Source organism: Pholcus phalangioides, unplaced genomic scaffold, assembly GCF_987345545.1.
Source record: "Pholcus phalangioides strain wild (caught in Gottingen) unplaced genomic scaffold, Ppha-v1.0 ptg000009l_1, whole genome shotgun sequence".
Taxonomy (NCBI): domain Eukaryota; kingdom Metazoa; phylum Arthropoda; class Arachnida; order Araneae; family Pholcidae; genus Pholcus; species Pholcus phalangioides.
Genome location: NW_028301602.1, coordinates 59750403 through 59773060, shown reverse-complemented (window position 1 = coordinate 59773060; position 22658 = coordinate 59750403). Strand labels below are relative to the sequence as shown.

At 38.0% G+C, this 22658-nt stretch overlaps 1 protein-coding gene and 1 pseudogene across 1 annotated transcript in view; one reads left to right on the top strand and one right to left on the bottom strand.

Annotated features, from left to right (window-relative positions):
• LOC149083410 (transmembrane protein 178B) overlaps positions 1-17487 on the top strand; it is a 66251-nt gene extending 48764 nt beyond the window's left edge. The window contains exons 3-5 of the mRNA XM_089236694.1: positions 12990-13127; positions 13259-13356; positions 15691-17487. Coding sequence (XP_089092820.1) covers positions 12990-13127; positions 13259-13356; positions 15691-15960 — 506 coding nt within the window. The 3' untranslated portion in view covers positions 15961-17487. The remainder of the gene's footprint in view (positions 1-12989; positions 13128-13258; positions 13357-15690) is intronic.
• Positions 17488-21074: 3587 nt separating this feature from the next.
• LOC149083409 (alpha-centractin pseudogene) lies at positions 21075-22181 on the bottom strand (annotated as a pseudogene).
• Between the last annotated feature and the right edge of the window lie 477 nt (positions 22182-22658).

Below are 22658 nucleotides of genomic sequence, written 5' to 3'. Positions count from 1 at the left end.
ATGTAGCCATTGCTCGCGTTTCCGAGCTCTGTTCGAGATGTTATCGGTTTGGCTGGTGGATGTAATAATAATAATCCAGTTCCTCCTCTCGCTCTGCTCTACGTGTGAGAGAGATACGTCTTTTGTTTCTTTACGACCATGGAAAACATTATTTGGAACCGAACTAATTGATGTTTATGCGGTGTTATTTCTCTGTTCCATCGAGAGGAAAAAATGAGTCGTGATTGTATAGCGATTCACGTGAGCACACGTATAGCATTTACTTAGTTATATTGAAATAGAATATATAGACGAATAGCGAGAAGTTCCGTGACTGCAGGAAAATTGAATTAGGATGTGAAGTCCTTGGGTACCAGTCGTGAAATATCTGAGTGGTCTTATTCACTATAAAAAAAGTCATTCCAGAGGATTCAAACTTCTATCCGTCCGCGCGGAACACTTGTTGGTTATGGAACTTTTCCACGGAGCCCAAACAAACATGAATATTTTTCTGTGATAGATATTTTCATTGCACAGCCACGGTCGGTGACCCATTTGGTGCGATCGACCAGTAGATTGCGGCCTCTATTTTAGTTGATCATGGATCTTTTTTTTTCTGATAATTTTTACTTGAAAATCTCCACAACAAAAATTTATTGAACGCAAGATTTTTTCATTTTGTACGCAAGAAGCGCCCCCCCCCCCCCAACAAAAGAAAAAAAAGGCAAATGCATTTTTGAACGAAAATGGTGATAATGCAGTCAAGCACCAATATAACGAACTGAGAGGTATGAAAAAATTTCGTTCTTTATATCTGGAGATTTGTCACATTCCACACTCGCTGTAGCGAGGTTCGACTGCATTTAGATATAGGAAGGAGCTCGCTCGCAATATGCATGAGTCGATCTTTGGCAAACGAAGAAGTCAAGTAGCTCGCCAGTTGAATTTGATTGCCAACCCTTGCTGTACAGTAGCACCAGAGGAAAATTACACAGCTTTTGAAAACATGGAACTCTTGAAAAGCTCTTGCAAAATCCAAGATTTTTCACTTTGCTGCAAAAGTCTTGAAGATGGCATCTCATAGGCGGAGATACGGGGAAGGAGGCACTGCTCCCCCCAGCGTTAAAGGTGGAGTCGACTGATCTAATGTATATGTGTGTATATGAATTGACATCATCGCGCCTCCGCCCTGACTTTCATGTCTATGTCCACCTATGTGACATCTGCTAGTAGATCCATATTTGATTTTCTTGCATTAGGTGATATCTGCAAAAAGTTTTTAAGATCTTTACCTCGAGATTTGGAGGATACCAGCCTTAACATCGTTCAAACCCATTACAAGGAACAGCGATGATTTTATGCACTATATGGTAGGGATGGACAAATCCTAAGAGCCAAGTTGCCATGGTGACTAAAAAAACGGTATTGGCGTCTAAAATTTTCTTTGTGTAACCAAATTGCATTCTTAGAACAGCAGATCTGCCAACTTGAAAGAGGAAGCCCTGCTATATGGCAATCCCGGAAATATCTGGAGTAACTTCTAAATTCTACGATTTTGTTGATACAGCAAATCGGCTTGACAAATCGAAAAAAAAACGTAGGTACCAGATAAATTTCCTAGAAGCCAATTTTTTTCAATAGAAACGGCCGAAATATTTTATTTCAATCTTTTCCAGGACTGGGTAACCTTTTCCTATGCTGGTGGAAACGGTTACACGAATTCCTAAAACGCGTTCTACTGTCCTCAGACTCCAATTTAGTCACCACATATAAAATATGTCGGGCTCCAGTGCAGATTTCTTAGTCGCCATGGCGTCCTATTGGTCGAGCCCTGTAGTAAATACCTTTCCAATATTGCAAATTTCAGAGACACCGTATTCCCCGGCTACTTTTCACCAATCTTGAAAGAAAAAGATTCAACGTTGCGCCTAGTGGCGATTCTAATAAATATTTCCGAGCAGTTTCGATTCTGCCTGACGGGAGACAGAAGTCAACTCGTGCATTTGAGTTATTGATGTATTTCATTCGTTATTTTGTGACAGAAAACTTTTTCTTGACAAAACTATTGACCTATTGCCTCTTGTCAGACAGAATCGAAACCAGTACCGTATTTGGAAATATTCATTAAAATAGCCGCTAGGTACGTAACGTTGAATATTTTTCCAGGATTGGTGCAAAGTAGCCCCGGATTACGGTAGCCTACCGAATTCAGTTTACACAATGCGAGAAAGAGTGCACGTAGGCCAGGTTTCCGAACTTTGTTTTATCTCCCTTCAGAAAATTTTTCTTGTTCTTATCGCCTCCAACTCAAGTCAACCCGTAGGATCCTATGTTATCAATGCTGCCCAGACCTTTTACCAGGGGGCGATATTGCCCACTTTAGAGAACACTATCAAGTTTGCTATTCAGTGCCTAGAACAAAGTCTTTCTTGATAAAGAGGACATATTTCTCTACATTGTCGCCATCAGGTGGTCTGTCATTCGTGAGCTATTAGTTGATTGCCGCCGCCGTCCATGTACGAAGCGATTCAACATATATACGTTACAAGGAAAACATATAACTAGGGGTAGAGCACTCGTCCGCCAAACGAGACTTGGTTCGAGTCCCCGTAGAGGCAGAATTGAATTCTCATCCTAAAGTCATCTCCAAATGCAACCAGTCTTTCGAGGAATCTTGTACTTGATCAAAAAAAAAACTTTATAACCACTTCGCTCGAGGTACGCACGCATATGTGCCTTCATTTTTAATGGCTTTAACGATTCTTTTTTCAAGACTGGAGGTACACATGTGTATCTGGCTTAAATGATCCTGGTAAAGTTATCGACCTTAATTAATATATTCTTTTTAAAAGGCATACTATAAACACAAATCAATCGAAAAAAAATTCTTAACGGTCAGTTTTGACTCAGGTCTGAAGAGAATAAACAAATACTATCGTTCACTATGGAAGAAAGAAATCGGCAACTGGAATCACGATGAAACCTGGAGAGAGGGAAAGTAGAGCAGAATATAAGTCATACTGTTGTGAACATTCGAGAGAAAGCCCATTGTATTCGTATTAAAGTGAAGATCTTTGATTCGTGAGCAGCGGTGAAAGTGCGTCCGTCGTCAACAAACACTTTCCCAGAGAACGGTGTTTATGGACTTCCACGTGATAGTAGTCGTTGGTCACTCGTCCCGATTTTCCTCTCCTCCCTTCTAAGCCGAAGATCGATGATATCCATCCAGGTTAAAAGGAGGACACGTGAGAGATCGCGCATTATTCGCTCTTTAAAGATGATCAATATTATGATTCGAAAAGCCAGGAAGTAAAAGTTACAGAATAATGATTCAAAAGTGAGACTCCCACGGTGTACCGTTTTACTCTATTGTCTCTGCCGACGAGGTCTTTTGTCTTCGGGCAATGGTGTCCGCGCTGATGATGGGTGTGAGGGAAGATGTAGCATTCCTTTGTGGTTAGTTTTGCATGGTTGAATCAATGCTGTGTTTCTTTTTTTTTTTTCCACTCAACTTTGGTTAACAGAGTTCTTGTTTCAAAAAAGGAAGTGGGCGTTCAACTGGTTGTTTTTCCCTTCTCCTGTATGTTGCATATACATACGGATAGTATGTAACCATGATGAATCTCAGAAAAATAATAATAAAGAAATAAAGGAGAGCCGGTCTTTGATGTTTTTCTCCAGACGCAATTTGCTCATACTTCATTGACGATGGCCTCGAAGTTTCCCAATTTTTCGTTGTTTCCTCCTTTTTTATTATATTATTATTGTTGTTACTGTAACTGAATTCTGTTTCACAGACAAACAGGTGGCACGAACACTATCTTTGTCCTTGTGTTTGGGGATAATACTTCATCGAACACCACCCGGAATCATTTTGATTGATTTTCATTTTTTTCTTTCGGAATTATGTTGTAAGGATTAATTAAAACTTCTTGGGATTTATATTCTACGTTATTACGTCGATATTTAAATCCCCTTCCTTTTTGTGTTATTGGTTTATTTCAGTTTGTCTTCAATTTTTCAGACATTGCGGGCCAAAAAAAAAAAAAAATTCTACGAGTCCCCTTATGGCCAACAACTCGTACTGTGGTATCTAGATTCACACAGTGGCGTCTTAACGGGTGGGCCCACCGTTGGCATCTGGCGCAGAGTCAAACGGGATTCTATATCGTTAGAGAATTTTATTTACTCTGACATTATTTTTCATTAAATATGAATTTCCCTGAACTCGATGAAAATAATTTTTCATTGAACTGGAATTTTCATTGATTATGAATTTTGTTTTTATTACGCATGAAACTTCATTAATTCTGAAAATATTTCTTTCCGGAAAGAAATATATTATTTTTCATTAATTATGAATTTTCATGCATTGCGAATTGTTTCATCAATTCAGAAATTATTTTTTATTAATTCACAGAAAAGAAATATTTCTCTTATTAGTTGTGAAATGTTTCCTGAAAGCAATTTTAAAATTCTTTCACTGATTTATGGATTATAAATATGTATTTTTTCAATGACATTTTTTAAAATATTTCTGTAAATTATGTAAGCCTTTTTTAACACAAGCCTTTAAACCCAACTAGCTTTTTAAGTCTTTTCATCGGTGGGCCGCTCAAAAGAGCTTCAAGCGTCACCAGTTGAAGACCCTACGTTTAGTCGCTTCCAACCTTTTTATAGCTGTTATAAACCCTCCTCAATTGCTCACGAACCTTGCGTATACTTCCTAGAAATGCGTGTTTTTAAACTACAAATGCGTACGAGGCCAGCGTACCGTTTGAAATTCATGTTGATCTGGACTGATTTTTGATTGATTCTGGTGCTACATATGACGGCTTTTCCATAAATAATAAAAAACCTATAAGCCAGTGGGTTCTGGAACTTTTTTTTCGTTTGATGAAACCTTTGCGTTAAAAGTTTCCTACAGCCTAGTGGGGTTACATTCATATTTTCATTAAAGCAAAAAGAATGTTGAAGTTTTCTGGACGCATAATACAAACGATAGCTCAGTAGAGTTTTTCAAAGCCGAGTCGAAAAGGAATAAAACGAATCGAGCTCCTTTATATGGCAAAAGACACTTCAAATCTCCAACCAGTATTACAATATGTTGTAGTTTGAAAATGCTTGCTAGGCAGCTAAAATACCAGTTCTGAGCAATATGTGGGGCTACTGTGTTGGCCTGTTGGCATCGTGCTAGACTTTCATCGTGAGAATCCAGACTCCAAGCCCATTGATGGCACAGTGGTGGTCAGCTGAAATTGGTTTTCTAACTTCAAGGTGTGAATGCGAGCCGTTCTTCCTATTTGAAAATGTCTCCGCAGAAAGCAGGCAGACCTTCAACATGATAATATGAAAATTCAAGCTTTTGCCATCTGCATTTCAAAATGTGGACGTCAGATGGCAGCACGAGCAAGAACACGAAACAATCAATTCTGACAACATAAATGCGTTAATGCCACTTATATACATTCAGAACACACACATTCCAGCATTTACCAATTCGTTGGAAATTCCGTGTAGTATGTAGGGTTAAGTAATACAAATGTGTTAGTATATATGTACGCAGTACTTATATATTCTGCTACAAGGTATTTGTGTCTTATTCAGGCTAATGGAAAGGCGAAGAAAAAACATTTTAATGCTACGAATATCCCGAAATATTTCCGTCAATATTGTATATCGTAGCTGCCAGACCGCGTATATGAAAAAGTCATCAACTTGATGAGAACGAAGAAGCCTCGAGAATGATCATTTCCAATATGGGTTAACTCCATCAAAACGTGATGATTGCCAACTATTTCCAGGTCAATGTACGTACTACCTCCTCTTTCACAGCACGTGATTCGATATCCATATCTGCATAACCAGACAGCGCAGAAATTAGTCTGAATGAGACTTCCAGAAATGATATAGACGTGATCTAATAATGCAAAAGACTGCTTATATTGCATACATATATATGAACATATACGACATAAATCGATTTTTCATGAGCTCCAATTTTTCCGTTTCGTCTTTGTTCAGCGGCGGTAAACTATGTCAATGATTGGTCATTCATTAGGTATCGAATGAATAACGTTCTTTTGGGATATTATCATTGTTCTCGACTTACGGCTTATTTGTTTAAAAGATTCTTTATTTACTGCTGGCTTTTTATTTTTTTTTATTCCTTATCAGCGCAGGGTAAATGCGGAAATTCTTCTACGGGTGTTTTGCTTCTTTTCTCTCGAATCTTAGCTTCAAGGCATCTTATGAGGTAGCAAATTCTTCTCTTTCTGTAGAGACGAGGTCAGGTCTTTCAACCGTGCTTCTCTTTTTCTTTGGCTGCTTTCTGATTTAATGATGGTTTTTTTTGTCTTTTCTGAATCGTTGACGAATCGACTGTGTTTCCAAATTTTTGCTCATTCATCTGTGATGAAGAATTTTTCTTATTCATATTTTTTCCGACGGCTTAATCTCCGAAGGGAAATTGCTTGTCTCATCGTATATTGTCCTTTTGAATATGTCCGCTGCCTTCCAACCTCAGTACGAATGAAGAATTAAAAGAATCGCAATATTCTACAGATCTGAGTTCTCAAAGAAGATATATGAGAAGAAATACGTTTGAGAAATTGCATCCATCTTTGAACTTGCTTCAATGGTTCTTATTTGGGGGAGGGGGGGGGGAAGAAGGTGCATACATTTGCGACTTTCTATGCTTTCCTATGGGAAAAAAATCACCTGTCTTTGAGGAACATTTGAAAATTTTCTGTTCACTATAGACACTTGATTTTTTTTTCCCTTAAATTTTGTGGACACATCTATATAAAGTAGAATTTGGCTCATTCGACTTTTTTTTTATAATTCGAACTTTCCTTGAGCTTTATATCCAATTTAATGTAAATTTTTTTTTTAAAATTTGAACTTATTTCGATTTTTTGGGATAACTAGAAGTTGGATGAAGGAATCAATTTTCGTATGAGCAAATTTAGTTTGGAAAAGTTCTATAAGAAGCCCCAGACTTTGCTTTTCTCGATCAAGTTCTTGAACAACAAATTTTTAAAGACTAATAAAAATTTGAAAATTCTGTTTTTGTTCTGTTTTTTTTTTTTTTTTTTTTTGGTAATTTAAGGCCCATTTTAACATTGTTGAGCTGGAGTGCATCGAGACTGTGTACCACTTGATACCGGTTATGCTTTTCAAAATATCAATAATGTTACACAATACTAAATCTAAATTTTTTTTTTATCGTCATTAAGAGCATGGAAAGTATCGGGAAGTTCAGATTTTTCAATACGTTAATGAAAGTATACTACTTTCAGTATACTACTACGGAAACTATTTCCCAAATTTTGCTTAACGGGTGATCATGAACTGTTTCTGTAAACCAGGCTGTGAACATGGTCAAGAAATTCTAGTGATGCTGATCTGGCAGGTGGTCGGATGACTTGAATGAGTCGTGCACGTTCGTTTAAAAAATTATTGTTGAAATTTCAATTTTTTGCTGGCGTTTTACTAATTGCATCCGTCAAACGTAACATAATCAAATTTTATTAAAAATCCTTACTTCGCCTCAATCTCGGTACCCATCTCACGAGCTCAAACTATACTAAACCCAACTAAAAGTCACTTAAACGTGATACACACATTTTCACGTCGCAGCTGATAACTGGAATTAGTATTAGCATTATATATATATAATGATGCTACTAGTCTCAAAAGATATAGGTGGAAACGAAAATTTCGGTTAGTTCCTGCCACTCGTATGTGGATCATTAAATCGCCTTACGCAAAGCATGTAGGTTTCCTTCACGAATTCTCAATCATCAAAGCTCGGTTCGTTACAAATTGCACGTTATCTCATTTAAGAACGTAGACGGTTCTCTTCAAAAAAGAACAGACAAAATAGCAATGATGATGTCTAATGAAAGTGAAGCCTATTGTGAAGTCTCTGGTGATTTCATTCATAATAAAGAGAACTTCCCTCTGATTCGCTTGCTATTGATAACCTTGAGAAAAAAAAAACCAAACGCATGCCTTCGCTAAGGCGATGGCCTTCAAAATAAAGGCTTTAGCATCGCCGTCATCATGAAAAAAAGCTTTGCGTGCCGCGTGGCTAACAACAATGGCCAACATTCGTCTAAAGGAAAAAAAAAAAGCTAACCATCAATAAAAAATTTTCTCTCGTCCCATTTTGGCGCATGTCATTTGAAGCCGGCAAAAGCCGAGCGCAACAACCTCTCCTCTAGTTTCTCCGAACATAAATTTATCTGCGGTAAGAATGCAAAAGACGACACTCTCTTCAAGAATGAATGATACGATACGCGTTTTGATATCGTTATCACTTATCTCGCACACGTCACCTTCCTCCTTTCATTAGCTAGCATCAAGATAGCCGCGTAAAGTTACTACTTAGCCGAACATGCACCTCGTACACATTCCTCTGCGGAATTTCTAACGAATCGTTGCATGTCGGAAACGTTGAGAGAGTATGTATGGCGTTGAAGTATTTATGCTGTTAGAGTTGTGTTTGTTTCGTGTTTTTTGCTGGTGCTGCCACCTGTGTTCCATATATCTGCGTAAATTTATTATATAATACCATAGAACATGACTAGCCAAACTCGGTTGTAACGACAATTCTTGGGAAAGAGTGGGAGCCATGCTCTGGTTTGGTGGTGGTTGTAACGACATTCCACGGATTGCTAGTCCCATTGGTTGGCCTTAGGGTCGGTACCACATGTAAACGCAGGCGAAGGCTAAACCAACCAATTAAGGGGGGAGGGAGGCCTTCTATCAAGAAGCGGTGATTGACAACAAAGACTGCAATTGACGTTGACATCACTAAATGGACCCTACATAATGAGAGGGCAAATATGTGTGTTGTACCTAAAAGGCAACCTCGTTGCGTAACAGCAAATGATATACACCGCGCAGATTGAGGATGCTGCTCGCAAAGCTAAATGTCACATGGCAGCTGATTAAATCTTTGTTTTTACTTTCCTTGGAGGCTGTTTCTCCGCTTCAACCCACCACTTCGGGGGTAAGAAGGCAGTAGTTCGCCAAACGATGGACCTGGGTTGTTGTCTGTTTTCTAATGTTTAATGTTATATAAGTGAAGTGTCAGTAAAAGCGAGTTCATTCCGGGCGATCTACGCCCGGGTGTTATCTCAAGCGAATGACATGAAACCCTTGAATGCAGAAATACATTTTTCTCCCCCTCCCCCCCCCCCCAGAGATATCCTCTATATACGGTATTTATGCTCAAGGCAAGATTTACCGAGGGTTGAAGTCATCAGATGTGTTGTTCCGCAAGGCCTTTTTTAAATATTGTTGGCCTAATTGCTCTCTGTGGAAAGACTTTTTTTTAAATTGAAGATGGGCTCACATTCAGTCTTTGAAGTTGGAAAACCACAGGAAGCTAACTTCAGCCGACCACCGCTATGCCATCAGTGGGGGTTCTGGGTTCTTGCCATTACGAGTCCATGACGATGTCCAAACGACTGCATAGAAGCTCCTTGAAATAGTAAATAAAATACCGTCTCTATATTGTTTTTTATTTGTAATATCCGTCAGCAGGTCTGAACTATTTCTGGTTCGTGAAAGTTTTTTTGTTTTCTCAAGTCCGCAGGTATAAATAGGTTGAAGGACTCAAGTCTATTAAATCGACTTAATCTTAGCGTTGTGACCCCTTAATTTTTGTCTCCTAATGACCTGCTTAAACTGTGCTATAGAATATTTCTTCGGACATCGATATCGGACCATTGTCTCTCGGTGTAGTTAAAGCAATAATAAAAGAGCCACGTTTCGGATTCGACTCGCCGATGCGACAAACAATAGACGGATTACAATTGCAACAACTCTAATTAAGGAAACGACTCTAAAATGTTAAATGAAACGCTTTATTCGTTAATGATATGGGGTAACTGTGTGTTCGGCTTACTAATCAAGCAACAAAAACAAGCTCTCGTACGAGAAAATTTAAACGCTGTCTCGTAGTTTCAACTTCGGAAAAAATATTGATAGACACGGGCTTCTCTATCGTTTTTCGAGGTTTTCGTTGCAGCCTGGTTCTTTTCTTCTGGTGACCTGTATCAACAGGTTCGTTGTGTACATTAGTAAATACATGACAAGACCTAAAATCTGGTAATTATAAGGCGTGGTGGTAAATTGCCGGCAAACAATACGACCCCTTTTATTGAGATTTAGTTTTCAATTTATTCTGAAACTTAATGATATGCGAACAGAAGTAGAGCGTTAACGTGTCTCGGCTTATGGGTAATGCAATTCATGAGCGAAAATTTGACTTACGAATTTGAAAATGTAGCAGAATATATATATAAAAGTGCTCATTCGATACATAAAAGTTCGAGTGCTTTGAAGAAGGGGAAACTAACAAATGATCTTCGTACTTTACACTTTATTTCATGTGAGATAACACCTTTTACCATGCATAGAGTTCACTACATGCACCTCGTACACATTCCTGTACGGAATTTCTAACACAATTAGAGCATGCCGTAATGTGTGTTATGAGAGTATGTGTGGCCCTAACGAATAAATGTTGTCAGAAATGGTGCTTGCTCTGTGTTCATGCTGGTGCTGTCTTTTTACTTCTATATTTTGAAGCAAAGATGGTGAACGCTTGAATTTTTCCATCTTACGTTAGTATTGTGTGGTAGGTCTGTTTGCTCTCTGCGAAGATACTTTTTCAAATGGGAGACCGGCTCGCATTCGCGTCAGCAGAAGTTAGAAAACCAACTTCAGCCAACCACCACTGTACGTCAACGGCGACATAAAATTCATGGGACAGTATTCACTGGCAGAATTCAATGCACAACTATGACGGTTGATTTTTCTAGGATTACAGTAATACCCCGGTAAGGAAGATAATTCCTCCCGGAATCGCATTCGTCATCTGAAACGCTGTTTTCTATAGGTTTCTTATGGGACTTCGTAATGAAAGTTATTTTGAAATTTTGGACAGTGTTCCTAGAACGAATCAAATGATTTCCCGTAGGCTCCCAAAATTTCAAAGTAACTTTCATAAAACACTAAGAACTGTACAAAAGACAAATAAGGAAGACTGAATTAAGGAAGATAAACATTAAAATACTGAACATCTTTTCTATTTTACACTATGTACGCTATGCAGTTGTGTTCGTGAGCCATAGTGAAAAAAAAGTGGTGTGCTATGGTCAGTTTATTTTTCGCTCATACTCATGCAGATAGAAAACAAAAGTTCCTAGACTGTTTAATTTTGTATTAAGAAGTTTTGCCGTCCGCACTGAAACCGGTGAAGTCTTTTTTTAGCTCATTCATTACTTTTATATGAAATGGCTAAAATCTTTCTGAACGGGATCGTACATGGACAGTCAGATCTAACTTCCCGGTTTCGAAACCCAACGCCGCCACAGTGGTCGTCGGCTGAAGTTGGTTTTCTGTGGTTTCCAACTTCGAGGCGTGAATGCGATCCGATCTCCCCGTTAGTCTCGCAACAGAGCAACGGGCCTACAAACGGTATAATTATTTAATCATTACACTTCCTTTCTAAAATACAGATGGCGGCACTCAAAAATCTGACACAACACTAGATACGCACTCAGATTGTGAGGTAAACACACACACTTCCGTCACAGTTCACTAGGTAGTAAATTGCCCATGGCAATAGACCTGAGTTGTGCTCGGTTTGAAAGGAATGATCTAACTCAGCTAATAGCTCGATGGTTAATCATTTTTGATTGGCACAAAAATTTAGCACACGACGTGGCAGGTTTATGTTAGCACGTGCATCCACATCAACTAAAGTGTTCGTTAGCTGAGGCAGACAAATGTCGAAAAAATCTTCGTTTAGTCGAGGTATCCCTGTATCGGTGTTGTGGGATGATATGGTACGAATTCAAGAAGATCTTCATTAATTTAAATGGGAAACTTTGCTTCGAGATACGAGTAGCTATCATGAACCCTCAACTCGAGTTAAGGGTTAAAACTCCTTCAAAAGACTTTTTAATAACAAAAACTAGAGACGGTGGTTGTTGACATAAATTTCCAGTTAAAAAAAATGCTTCGAATGAGTTGGACATGTGAACAACTTTTACATATGTATACAAATAAATTTAAAAGAATTAACAAAATTCACCTTTTCGCAATTTTTTCAGTCATATCTAGAAAGTCTTTCCTTGCAGTAATACGACAGACAAAACAGGTTTCAGTGTGACAAAAATTGAGCGGGATATCTAATCCCAGTGTTTACGATTTTCTTCGAGAGCCATATTTTTAGTAGTCAATGGGGTGAGGGAGCGTCGATGCAAAAAAAAATATCAAGGGGGAATAAATAGAGGGCTTTTTGTTTTTCGTCTGCAATGTCACTCACTGTTACTCGTTTATAATTTTTAAAATTTTATTAATTAGCTTGTAAGCCATAATCAAGTTGGCAAAAGACGCTATTGCATCTCGTTTGTAATTTACTAGCAAGTGAAAATCTCTAATAATTTCGAGACATTCCGTATGCTATACAAAATGGCTAAAATTAATTAAGTGTTTGCAAGCGATTTATCGAATTTCACATTTATAATTTTTTCTTCAAAACAGTGCATTATCGAACATAATTACTCCATGTATTACCATCAGGGAAATATTTAAAACCGATCTCATTATTTCGGTTTTCATTTATTATTTTTATTGATCTTTGGACTTCCTCCAAAATTTTAAAACTTAATATCTCAGTTAATACATGTCGTACAGCAATGAAATTTGTTTTTCATGTTATTGAACAAAAATATTTTTCTAGATATGACTATAAGGAAAAATATACAAAAAAAAATTTTCGTAATTTTTTTAAAATTTATTTTCGTAAAAGTGTCATAACATGAATATTTTCTTCATTGAAAACATCTTTGCTATTGGAAGTTCCAACGGTTGGAAAGACCTGAGTAAGGACTTTCCGGACACGCTGTAAATGTGTATGATTATAATGAGTATTTGATTAACATGAATATTTGATTTTTTTTTTTTTTTTTTTCCTGTTTATGCAGACATGGCTAGATCCGTGATCGGTATGTACATCGTTGGATTCTTCTTCATCTTCATATCTTTCTTCACTGGCGTTGCTGGCTGTTGGAAAAGATCCAAAGGAAACATATTGGCCACTGGCTTGATGCAGATGCTTGCCGGTAAATTTTGTGTTTATTTAATGACCCCCACCCCCCTGAATATGCTGGGTTTGGTGGATTATGTGGGAGTTTTTCAAATCACGAATTTATATCGAATTTTCAGTACAATTTATATTTTGTTTCTCTTGCAGCTCTCGTTGATGCTGGAGCTATGGGGCTGTGGCATGGAGTCCATTATTACGATTATCAGAAGTTAACCGATGAGGAATCGTACTATAATTGGCCTGATGTGCGTACCACATGCATTTATGCATTTAATGTTTTTGAGAAGAAATATTTTAAATTATTATTTCGTTTTTGTAATTAACTTTTGTAAGTTTTATGGTGATGTGGTAAATATTTAAAATTAAAAATTAGAAAAAAAAATGCTACCAATAGTGATATGCGATGTATATCTGAAATTTTACATTATTGAACTAAATTATAATTTTCTTAATTTAGTTTCTGTAGAGTAAATGTGATTTAAATCTTATTTATATCTTGACGATTAATTTCATAATATGTATTTGTTTTCCCCCTATTTTTATTCATATCCTTAAAAAAAGAACAAAGTTCTCTTCGATTACATTTTTTTAAATAAAATTAATGTGAAGTCTCTGAAAATCTGACGTTGATAGAATTTATGATTCTCATTTTGCCATTGGTGGCAGTAAATATATGAAACCTCATCTAAGCCTGCCAATATTTGCTTGCATTTCCTAATGGGTTATTCCTATCCAGATGTTTGATTTTGTCACTTTAGTAAGAACGGAGGAACTCATAGTTAGAAAAACTGGTGGCAGATGGCAGCACTACACGTAACAAGCATTACAGAGAAACAAAAATTTCACGTCAGGTTTCACTACACGTACACACACATTCCCGCATGTACCGATTCGTTGGGGGTTCCGCGGGGCGGGGCGGGGGGGTGCATGTGTGGTGTAGCAGTAGTAGGTAGGGCCTCCAAAAAATGGCTCGGGGATCCATGATATTCTTAAGTCAGCCACCTCGTTGGGCAATTTGCCTGTTGTGGCGTGGTATTTGTATTTGGAGATGGAGAAAGCTGCCATCAAGTTTTGTTTCCATTCGAAATTTCCTGTTTCCAAGAAAATTTTGATGGCAACTGAGGTGATGGGGGAGGGGGAGTTTAAGGACAACCAAAAACAAAAACCCTCACATCTTGAAAACCTATGGATGCATATAATATGTATGAACATTTTAATGATAATTACGAGCAGAACTAAACATTTTCCTGTGAAAATAATTTTGAGAGCTGCACTGCTTCTGACATCTTCGCACTTTCAGAAAAAGAAAATTCGGTTTCACAGCACAGGGCTGATTAAAACAGTCTCAGCTGTTATCTCAACATGAAAAAAATGCCAATTTCTTTTCCTTACATTACTAAAAACACACGTGTCCTAAAATAATTTTTCCAGAAGCTGACATCCACTATATAGTTCCAACAATTTTTTCTGAAGCAGTGTAACACTCGTCAAAATTATTTACGCTGGAAAGGCCTTAATTCATGTTAATTATCACTAGAATTTTCGTATATATCCCCAGGTTTTTAAGATATGGCAGTTTTTCGGTTGTCTTTAAAATTTTTCCACCAACTTACAGGCTGTAACTTTGAGGATCCAAGCCAATCTATATACGATCAAAAACTGGACCCATTGCTATATATAGACAAGTGCACTGAACGGAAAAAATTTAATAATTGAAAGAAAATTTCTGGTCTACATAATCCTTTTCTCGAAGCATAAGACGGAAAATACAAGGTGGACGAGAAGTCCTGGACATATATTTTAAAAAATTAATAAATCAAGCAATTGGTAAAAAGGTGCAGAAGTTTGCAATAAAATAAAGTTCAAGTTTCAATATCATAGGTGGCACTGTAAAACGAAAAACTCGACACCACACAAAAATACAACACAAACAGTGCATATTTAATGTTTAAGATATAATTTGCATTGCATAAAACTATTTCATTACAATATCAGCCCTTTTTTTTTGCTCTGGCTACATCTAAACAGGGTGAAAGGGTACTCTTATGTTGAAATGTAATATTATGTAACGCAAATTGTCATAAACATTAATTATGCTCTGTTTGTGTTGCATTTTATGCGTTTAGTTTCTCGTTTTACAGTGTCATCTATGAGTGAAATTTGAACTTTTTTAAATTTATCAAATAAATAAATAGGTCATAAGTAGTTACTTTAGTGTCAGGGCACCTTTTTATGTTAATTGGTTGATTTGTTACTAATCTTCAAAATGGGTCTGGGATTTCTCGACAAAAGAGACGCGCTAAATATTGATCGACAATAACTTACTAAGATTACAACAGATGCAAATGTTAGGAAGACAGATAATGTTTCATGGTATTTTTTGTCACCGATGTTTAGTAGATGACTCAGCAAAACAAGCCCCCCACAAAAAAAAACACGGTCATGAAATTTTTTTTCAAAGAGGGTGTGTACGTAGTTGGTCGCAACTTACTTCGTTACTAGATTAAGTTTTCATTGGTATTTATGAATGCTGTATCAAAATGTTACTCATGTAAACTTTTTCATTTCCCGTTGATCAGGTACTCAAGATGAGCGGAGTGACTCAGTTCTACTACGGATGGTCATACATCTTGGCCTGGATCGGCGTAGGCATGTGCCTCCTGACTGCCATTCTCTTCCTGAGCGCCGCCTGCTGCGTCGTCCACGAGAAGAAAGCCGAACAGGCCAAGAACATGCAGTACCTCATGCCAGTTTATCCCGACAAGAGGCAACCTTACGGTTATGGATACGCGTATCCGGGACCATACTACACCCACGGCTCTCAGTATGGTGGACCTTATAGTTACTAAACTTATTACTAATTATAAGGAATATATTGCCACCAAAAAAACAAAGACGAGTCATTAATACTACCATTACACAGAACGTTCACCTACGAAAACAAGAAAAATCCGAACATGGCAAAAGTGAAGAATTATCTCTTGTTCGTTGGAGAGAAAGTTATCGGAACTTCGTGCATTTTTTTCGTGACCGTCTGAAAAAGTGCTTCAAGTTGTCTGCGTTATCGTCAGATTTCTCGACTTTTTGCGACTCGCGCAATATATTGTTTTACATGATGGTCACAGTTTATTCGGATTTTGTGAAGATATCGAAGATCTTCAGATGTTTCTTGTGCTGACCAATTAATCATTAATAATGAACGCATCGTTGTTATACTTAAAACCATACAAAATGTATTTGGTAGTTTCATTAATTCCAAGGCCTGTACTATAAGAGTTTCTCTAAAAATTATTTCTCCTCCACGGATCAAGCGGGTTTTCTATTTTCCAAAACAGCTAAATTATTGAGTAATTCGCATTGCTTATTGTATTGCGTACAGTATATGTATGTGTGCTACGTATACTTTAGTGGTTAACGACAAGTAATGTATATCAGAAAATATGTATTCGAACAAAGCTTTTGGAAAAAGCGATTCGAAGTTTTTTTACGCCAATTATAAAAGGTTGTACATACTAATATATATTTTTTTATGTATTTAATTTATACTCAGTTTTGAGCAATGAGAATAGTTTACGCGAATTTCGCGAAGTTTTATTTCCTGCGAGATTTGTCGAGCAATACTTCGCGAGAATGGAGGGTATTGCCCCGTAATTTAGACACTTGTGGATACAACTTTTTTTTTAATCTCAAACAATTTAGCACTAGTAGCTTTATATCATTTTTCATTTTTTTTCCTTCTTGCCACGCGTCGTTTAGTAGGATGATGTGCTTCGTCAATAATCGTAGTCGTACTGCACTTGGAATGGACAGTATGACGTTCTTGGTGCAATTTTTCCACGTCCACAGTGGCGTTTTAAAGAAAAGTGCCTTGCCCTTGACCAATCCGTCCAATTTTATTTGTAAATATATATTTGTGTGTGTGTTTGTAATTTGTTTATTGCATACATAAATCTGGATCTTAAATATGGAAATATCCGTGCATGTTTTCTTTAACGTTTGGTTATTATAGTTTCATTGTCGGCTTATGTGTTTTGTATTCTTTGCATCTATTATTTTTTGTTGATTCTAATTTTTGAGAAAAATTGTATACTTTTTTGCATACAGTTTTTAAATGTTTCTCCTTCATAATGATGAGTTTGAAAATTATACTTTTTTATTTACACACAGTGAATGATAAAGATGACCATAAGCTTTCAAATTGAAAATTTTTTGCTCCTTGAAATATGGAATTATGTATATCGCCATATTCTCTCCCTCCTTTATTTGTATTTCGTGGTTTTTTTATACAAAGAAATTCTAATTAGCATGTAATTTTGTGCATACATGTTGATGATGGATGTGTTGATTTTATTAATAAAAATGTGAATTTTTTTGGACATTGGATGCAATCGATTCGTTTAAGAAACATGCAGGTAACCGGAAAATACGTTTTCTTCTAGACTTATAATGTAGCATCTATACCAGGGGTGTACAACCTCCGGCTCGTCTCTCCGGACCAAATGCAGCCCGTCAAGGTGTTTCATCTGGCCCGCGACAGTTCCGGTCGAAAAGTATCAATGCGCACAACATGATAAATACTTAGGCAGACCGTGTACTTCTTTATACGGGATATTGAGAGATGGGTGGAGCTTTTTTCTCGGCCCAAAATATCAAGGAAACATTTTCTGAATATTATGCCAAGGTCAACTCGGAAATAAGTCGTCTGGTATTCGCCGAGTCTCGAACTCGGGCCCTCTTTCAAACCGGGAAAGCATGTTACCGCAATGAATGAATGAACGCCAGAACTTTGCCACTGGACTTTATATCGTTGTCGAGATCTCTTCCAGCCCAGCTTCATGGCAGAGTCTGGAACACTATTTTGATTAAAAAGACACACACACAATTTCTACAACATATTTTTCCCGGACAATTGGGTACTATCGCGATTAACAAATTTTGTGATTACAGACGGGGGGGGGGGGGGGGGAGAGAAGGTTACCGCAGTGCAATTTTAACACATGGGTCCACCTGGGTACAGCTCGAGAGTATAAAGAGAAGAGGGCTCACAAAAATTGGATCTTTGAAATTTTTGAGAATTTGCTGGATAAAGAGCCTCAGAAAAATCAGTTGGCCCCCGTAGTGCTCTAAGACGGTCCTGTGCACTGGAGAGACAACCTATCTTTCACGCACTGGGGGGGGGGGGCGCTCTTAACTTCTGTAAATGGTCTCGAGTGGGACGGTAGAGATGTTTTTCCCCCTCACTCAGCCCAAACATATGAAAGAAAAAAAATTTCTGGATATTTTAATACTAGAAAATATTTCCTTGATACGGGATATTGCCAAAAAAAGTTAAAGTTGCTTATTGCAGCCGAAAAAATGGTCAAAGGCGTGTAAAGCTGAAAATCATCGCTATAATTGCTGAAAAACTGCCAATCTCGGAAAATGGCGGGCACTGTTAGTCAAAATGTAATTCGTCGGGAAAAACAGATGTTTTTGACAAATATGTGAGATGAATGTACTATGACTACATTTATACTAGTCAATTCTATAATTTGTGTCATGAAAATCTTAAATTCAGAAGTTCTACTAAGCCTCGTTGAAAATAGGAAAAAAACGGGACGTTTTATAAAACGTTGGGACGGGCAGAAATACTGGGTGGTCACTCTTTACAAGTTTCTGGCCCGTGAGACTGAAACTTATAACCCCAAAATTGTCATCAATAACCAAATTTGTTTATGCAACTGATAACTACACTAACAAAAATATGTGCACCCCTGATCTAAAGGGATTATTTTATAATTTTTAAACTTTTCTCAAACCAATAATAGTGGTTTTTAATTCAAGTACGGTCTTTTTTCCCAAAATCTCCAAATACAAATACAACGCCACAACAGGCAAATTGCCCAACGAGGTGGCTGACTTAAGAACATCATGGATCCCCGAGCCATTTTTTGGAGGCTCTACCTACTACTGCTGCACCACACATGCACCCCGCCCACACCCCCCCCCCCGCGCGGAAAACAGTTTTGTTTTGTTTTTTTAAATTTTAAAAAAATAAAAAATAAAAATTTCGAAATTTCTGTACAACATTCTTACAGTTTTGCTAATAAACGTACCGTTTACCGCATAATTCTATTGATCTTTGTTGTAGAGATATTTAATTTTGAAATAAGGGCTTATTCGCCGATCACCCTGCATATAACAGATCATATCCTTGATTAACGGTCATCCCTCTATTACGGACGAATTTTTTCTTGTCCCGTTGGTGTCCGTGTAGTTCCCCTTTCTTCGATAAAAGTGCATTTTGAATCCCTAATTAACGGTCACCCCTGTTTTACGGACAAATGTTTTTGCCCGCCTGTGACCGCAAAAGTTTTACTGCATTAAAATACATTTTTCGTCCTGCATTTAACTAGTCAAAAAAATGTTTCACGTTTCTAAGCGAAATATTCGCCGAGATATTGACTACGTAAATAGATTATTTGTTATCAGCATTGGAGAAAAAATTGTACTTGTTCACGGCCACAAAAATAACTGCTGGTCGAGATCGCAATCGTTGAAAAAACTTACTCTTTGAAGCGCATTGAATCATGCGTATAGGTGACTCCCTCAACCAACTAGCTGTACATAGACCTCGGAAACATTCCTCTGGGGAATTTTTGATAAACTGGTTAAATGATAAACCTGTGTGTGCTTGCTTGTGGCGCTGATATATTCTCAGTATCACGCTTGTTTGGTGTTATACTAGTGCTGCCATCTGTCTTACGTATTTTAAAGTAAAAATGGTGAATGTCTGTATTTTCTCGTGTTGAAGATCTTTGCTTGAAACTAGCAGATGAAAACTGATTGTATATGAAAGCAGTGCGTTGAATGCTTATAGTTTAATTTATTCCCCATATTGAAGTTTTCAAGGTCTATCGAAGATGACAGCTATTCGGTGAGGTCGAAACTAGACCACAGACGATTTCTGACGCAATTTAATGCTGCCAGAATTTGAAGTGGAAATCATCTTTTTAGTTTATTCAAAAGCGATTCTGGGGAAGCGTTGATCCATTTTATTTGTATATCCTGGTTCTCCTTCAACCGAAGACAGTGCCGTTTTCCAATTTCAAGGTGCGAATGCAATCCCGTATCCCATTCGAAATACGTTGGGACCACACACACACTCTCAGAATACACATTCCCGACATGTATCAATTTGTTTGATATTCCTCAGAAATGGTTTACGAGTTACACGTGCGGTTCGAGTAACACTAGTAGTTAGGGACCATTCAAGTATTACGTAAGCAGATTTTTAGCCATTTTTGACTCCCACCCACCTTATCAGCAAAATTTCGTCAGCAGCTTAGAATATTTCATATCTTCAAAAAGGGTGGTTGATGACGTAAGCAACCTTCAAATCCCCTCTCGATGCTGACGTAATACTTGAATGACCCCTTAGAAGACAAGACTCACTTTTCAAGTTTGGAGTAGACTACCTAATAAATGTGTCAAACCATCTCGGATATAGCAATATCAGGAATTAAAGTTATGAAGTGACTCGAAAATCCAACGAAGAAATCAGCAGCGTCGTTCGAAAAATAGATATATTTGAACGGGTATAGAATTCAAGCGCCGTTCTGGATCGAAAATCTTTATAGTTACGCTGGGTTGCAATTTATTCAACTCTTCCGACAGTCTATCCTTGAACCCAACGAAACGGGCTTAGCCACCGGACAGCACTGCGCAGGTCAAATCATTTTAAGTAAAACGTGATTTTATTGCAAATAAAATAGATGTTGAACAAAAAAAACCCTTTTTTTTCAAATATAAAACTAGATTCAATACAATCAATACAATTCAATTCAATACAATCTGTAATTTTTGTTTTAAAATCATAAGTGCACATTAGCTTTTCCAGCTCCCTTTTGGTAGTTTTTTTAAATCTTGAATCGCAAGAACACATAACGAAACACATAAAGATAAACGCCTAACCAAACCTCCGTCAATCCTCCTTGTGTATGGCTTTCGGGCCTTCTTCCTCGTACTCCGATTTGGTGATCCACCTCTTCTTGAAAAAGATCGAAGACGTCAGAATACTCGCCCCGATCCACGTAGAGTATAAACGCCGTTCTGGATCGAAAATCTTTATATTTACGCCAGGTTGTAATTTATTCTTCAACTCTTCTGACAGTCTATCCTTGAACCCAACGAAGAGGGTCGAGCCACCGGACAGCACGATGTTTTGAAAAAAGAACGGTCTTAGATTTATATCTGATCTCTTCACCGACGACATGAGAGCCTTCGGAACACCGGAATCTTCTTTCCCGGCGATTTCTGGCTTAAACAAGATTTCCGGAGCTAGGTACCGGGATCGACCAATCTCTACGTAGGAACCGTCGGGTAATTCGAAACGTCTTTTCTCCAAGCTCCTCGTTTGGTTCTCGAAGGGGGCGACGTAGCAAGCATTCTCCTTGAGGATTCTAATCATCTCGAAATCGGAGGACGTATGGTATCGGTAGCCTTCTTTCCTTAGCAGCAGTTGCAGATGCTGTGTCACGTCGCGACCGGCTACTTCCGAGATCACGACGCTGTGGTTCATCACGAAACCTTCGTACACGGGCACGGCCTGGGTGATGCCATCGCCCACGTCCAGCACCAGTCCCGTCGTTTTGCCAGAAGCACACAAGCTGAGGACCGCTTGTGGAGACAGGAACAGGGACGGTACGTTGAAAGTTTCGAAGAAAATTTCGGTCATCTTCTCTCGGTCATTTTTAGGGTTGAACGGTGTCTCTGTCAGTAGCACCGGGTGGTCCTCCGGAGAGACGTTCAGCTCATGGTTCGAGTAGACGTAAGTCCAAATAGCTTCCATGTCTGCCCAGTTCGTCACGATCCCACGCTCGATCGGGTATCGGATGGCCAGAGATTTTTTACGCGATTCAGCCTTGCGCCCTATGAACATTTCACCCTCAAATGCACCGTCCACCGTGGTTCGAGGACGTTTCGCTGTCGCTACACAGTTTAAAATGCAACATCTGGGCTCTTCATCTCCGGCGAAACCAGCTTTCAGTAATCCTGACCCATTGTCTATTATGACCGCACGACCACTCATTTATACGTCGTATTTAGAGAAGTATAAAACTACTTAATCTAACATTCATACATTTAAATATAGATCCCGGAATAATGAACGCTCTTCTCAACCTTGATCAAACGGTTTTGACTCTGTTTTCTTCTTTTTTCTTGAACAAACAACATTTCCGAATGATATAATGACGGTGAAAGGTTGCTATATAAAGCCTTTGAAATAGCCATTGGTTTCATTTTAATTGCTATTGATTTTTAATTTCGGACACGTAACTTAGAATTCCATAAAAAATATGTGCAGCATGCACAAATATACTTGGTCTTATAAAAAAAAGGAATAAAACATATATTTTCTCACTTCTACGTATTAATTTCTCATATTTGCAGTATGGGGCCATTCAAGTATTACGTAAGCAGATTTTCATCCATTTTTGACCCCCCCCCCACTTGCCATCCATCAAAAGTCAGCAAAACACTGATCCCCCCCCCCCCCAGCAAAATT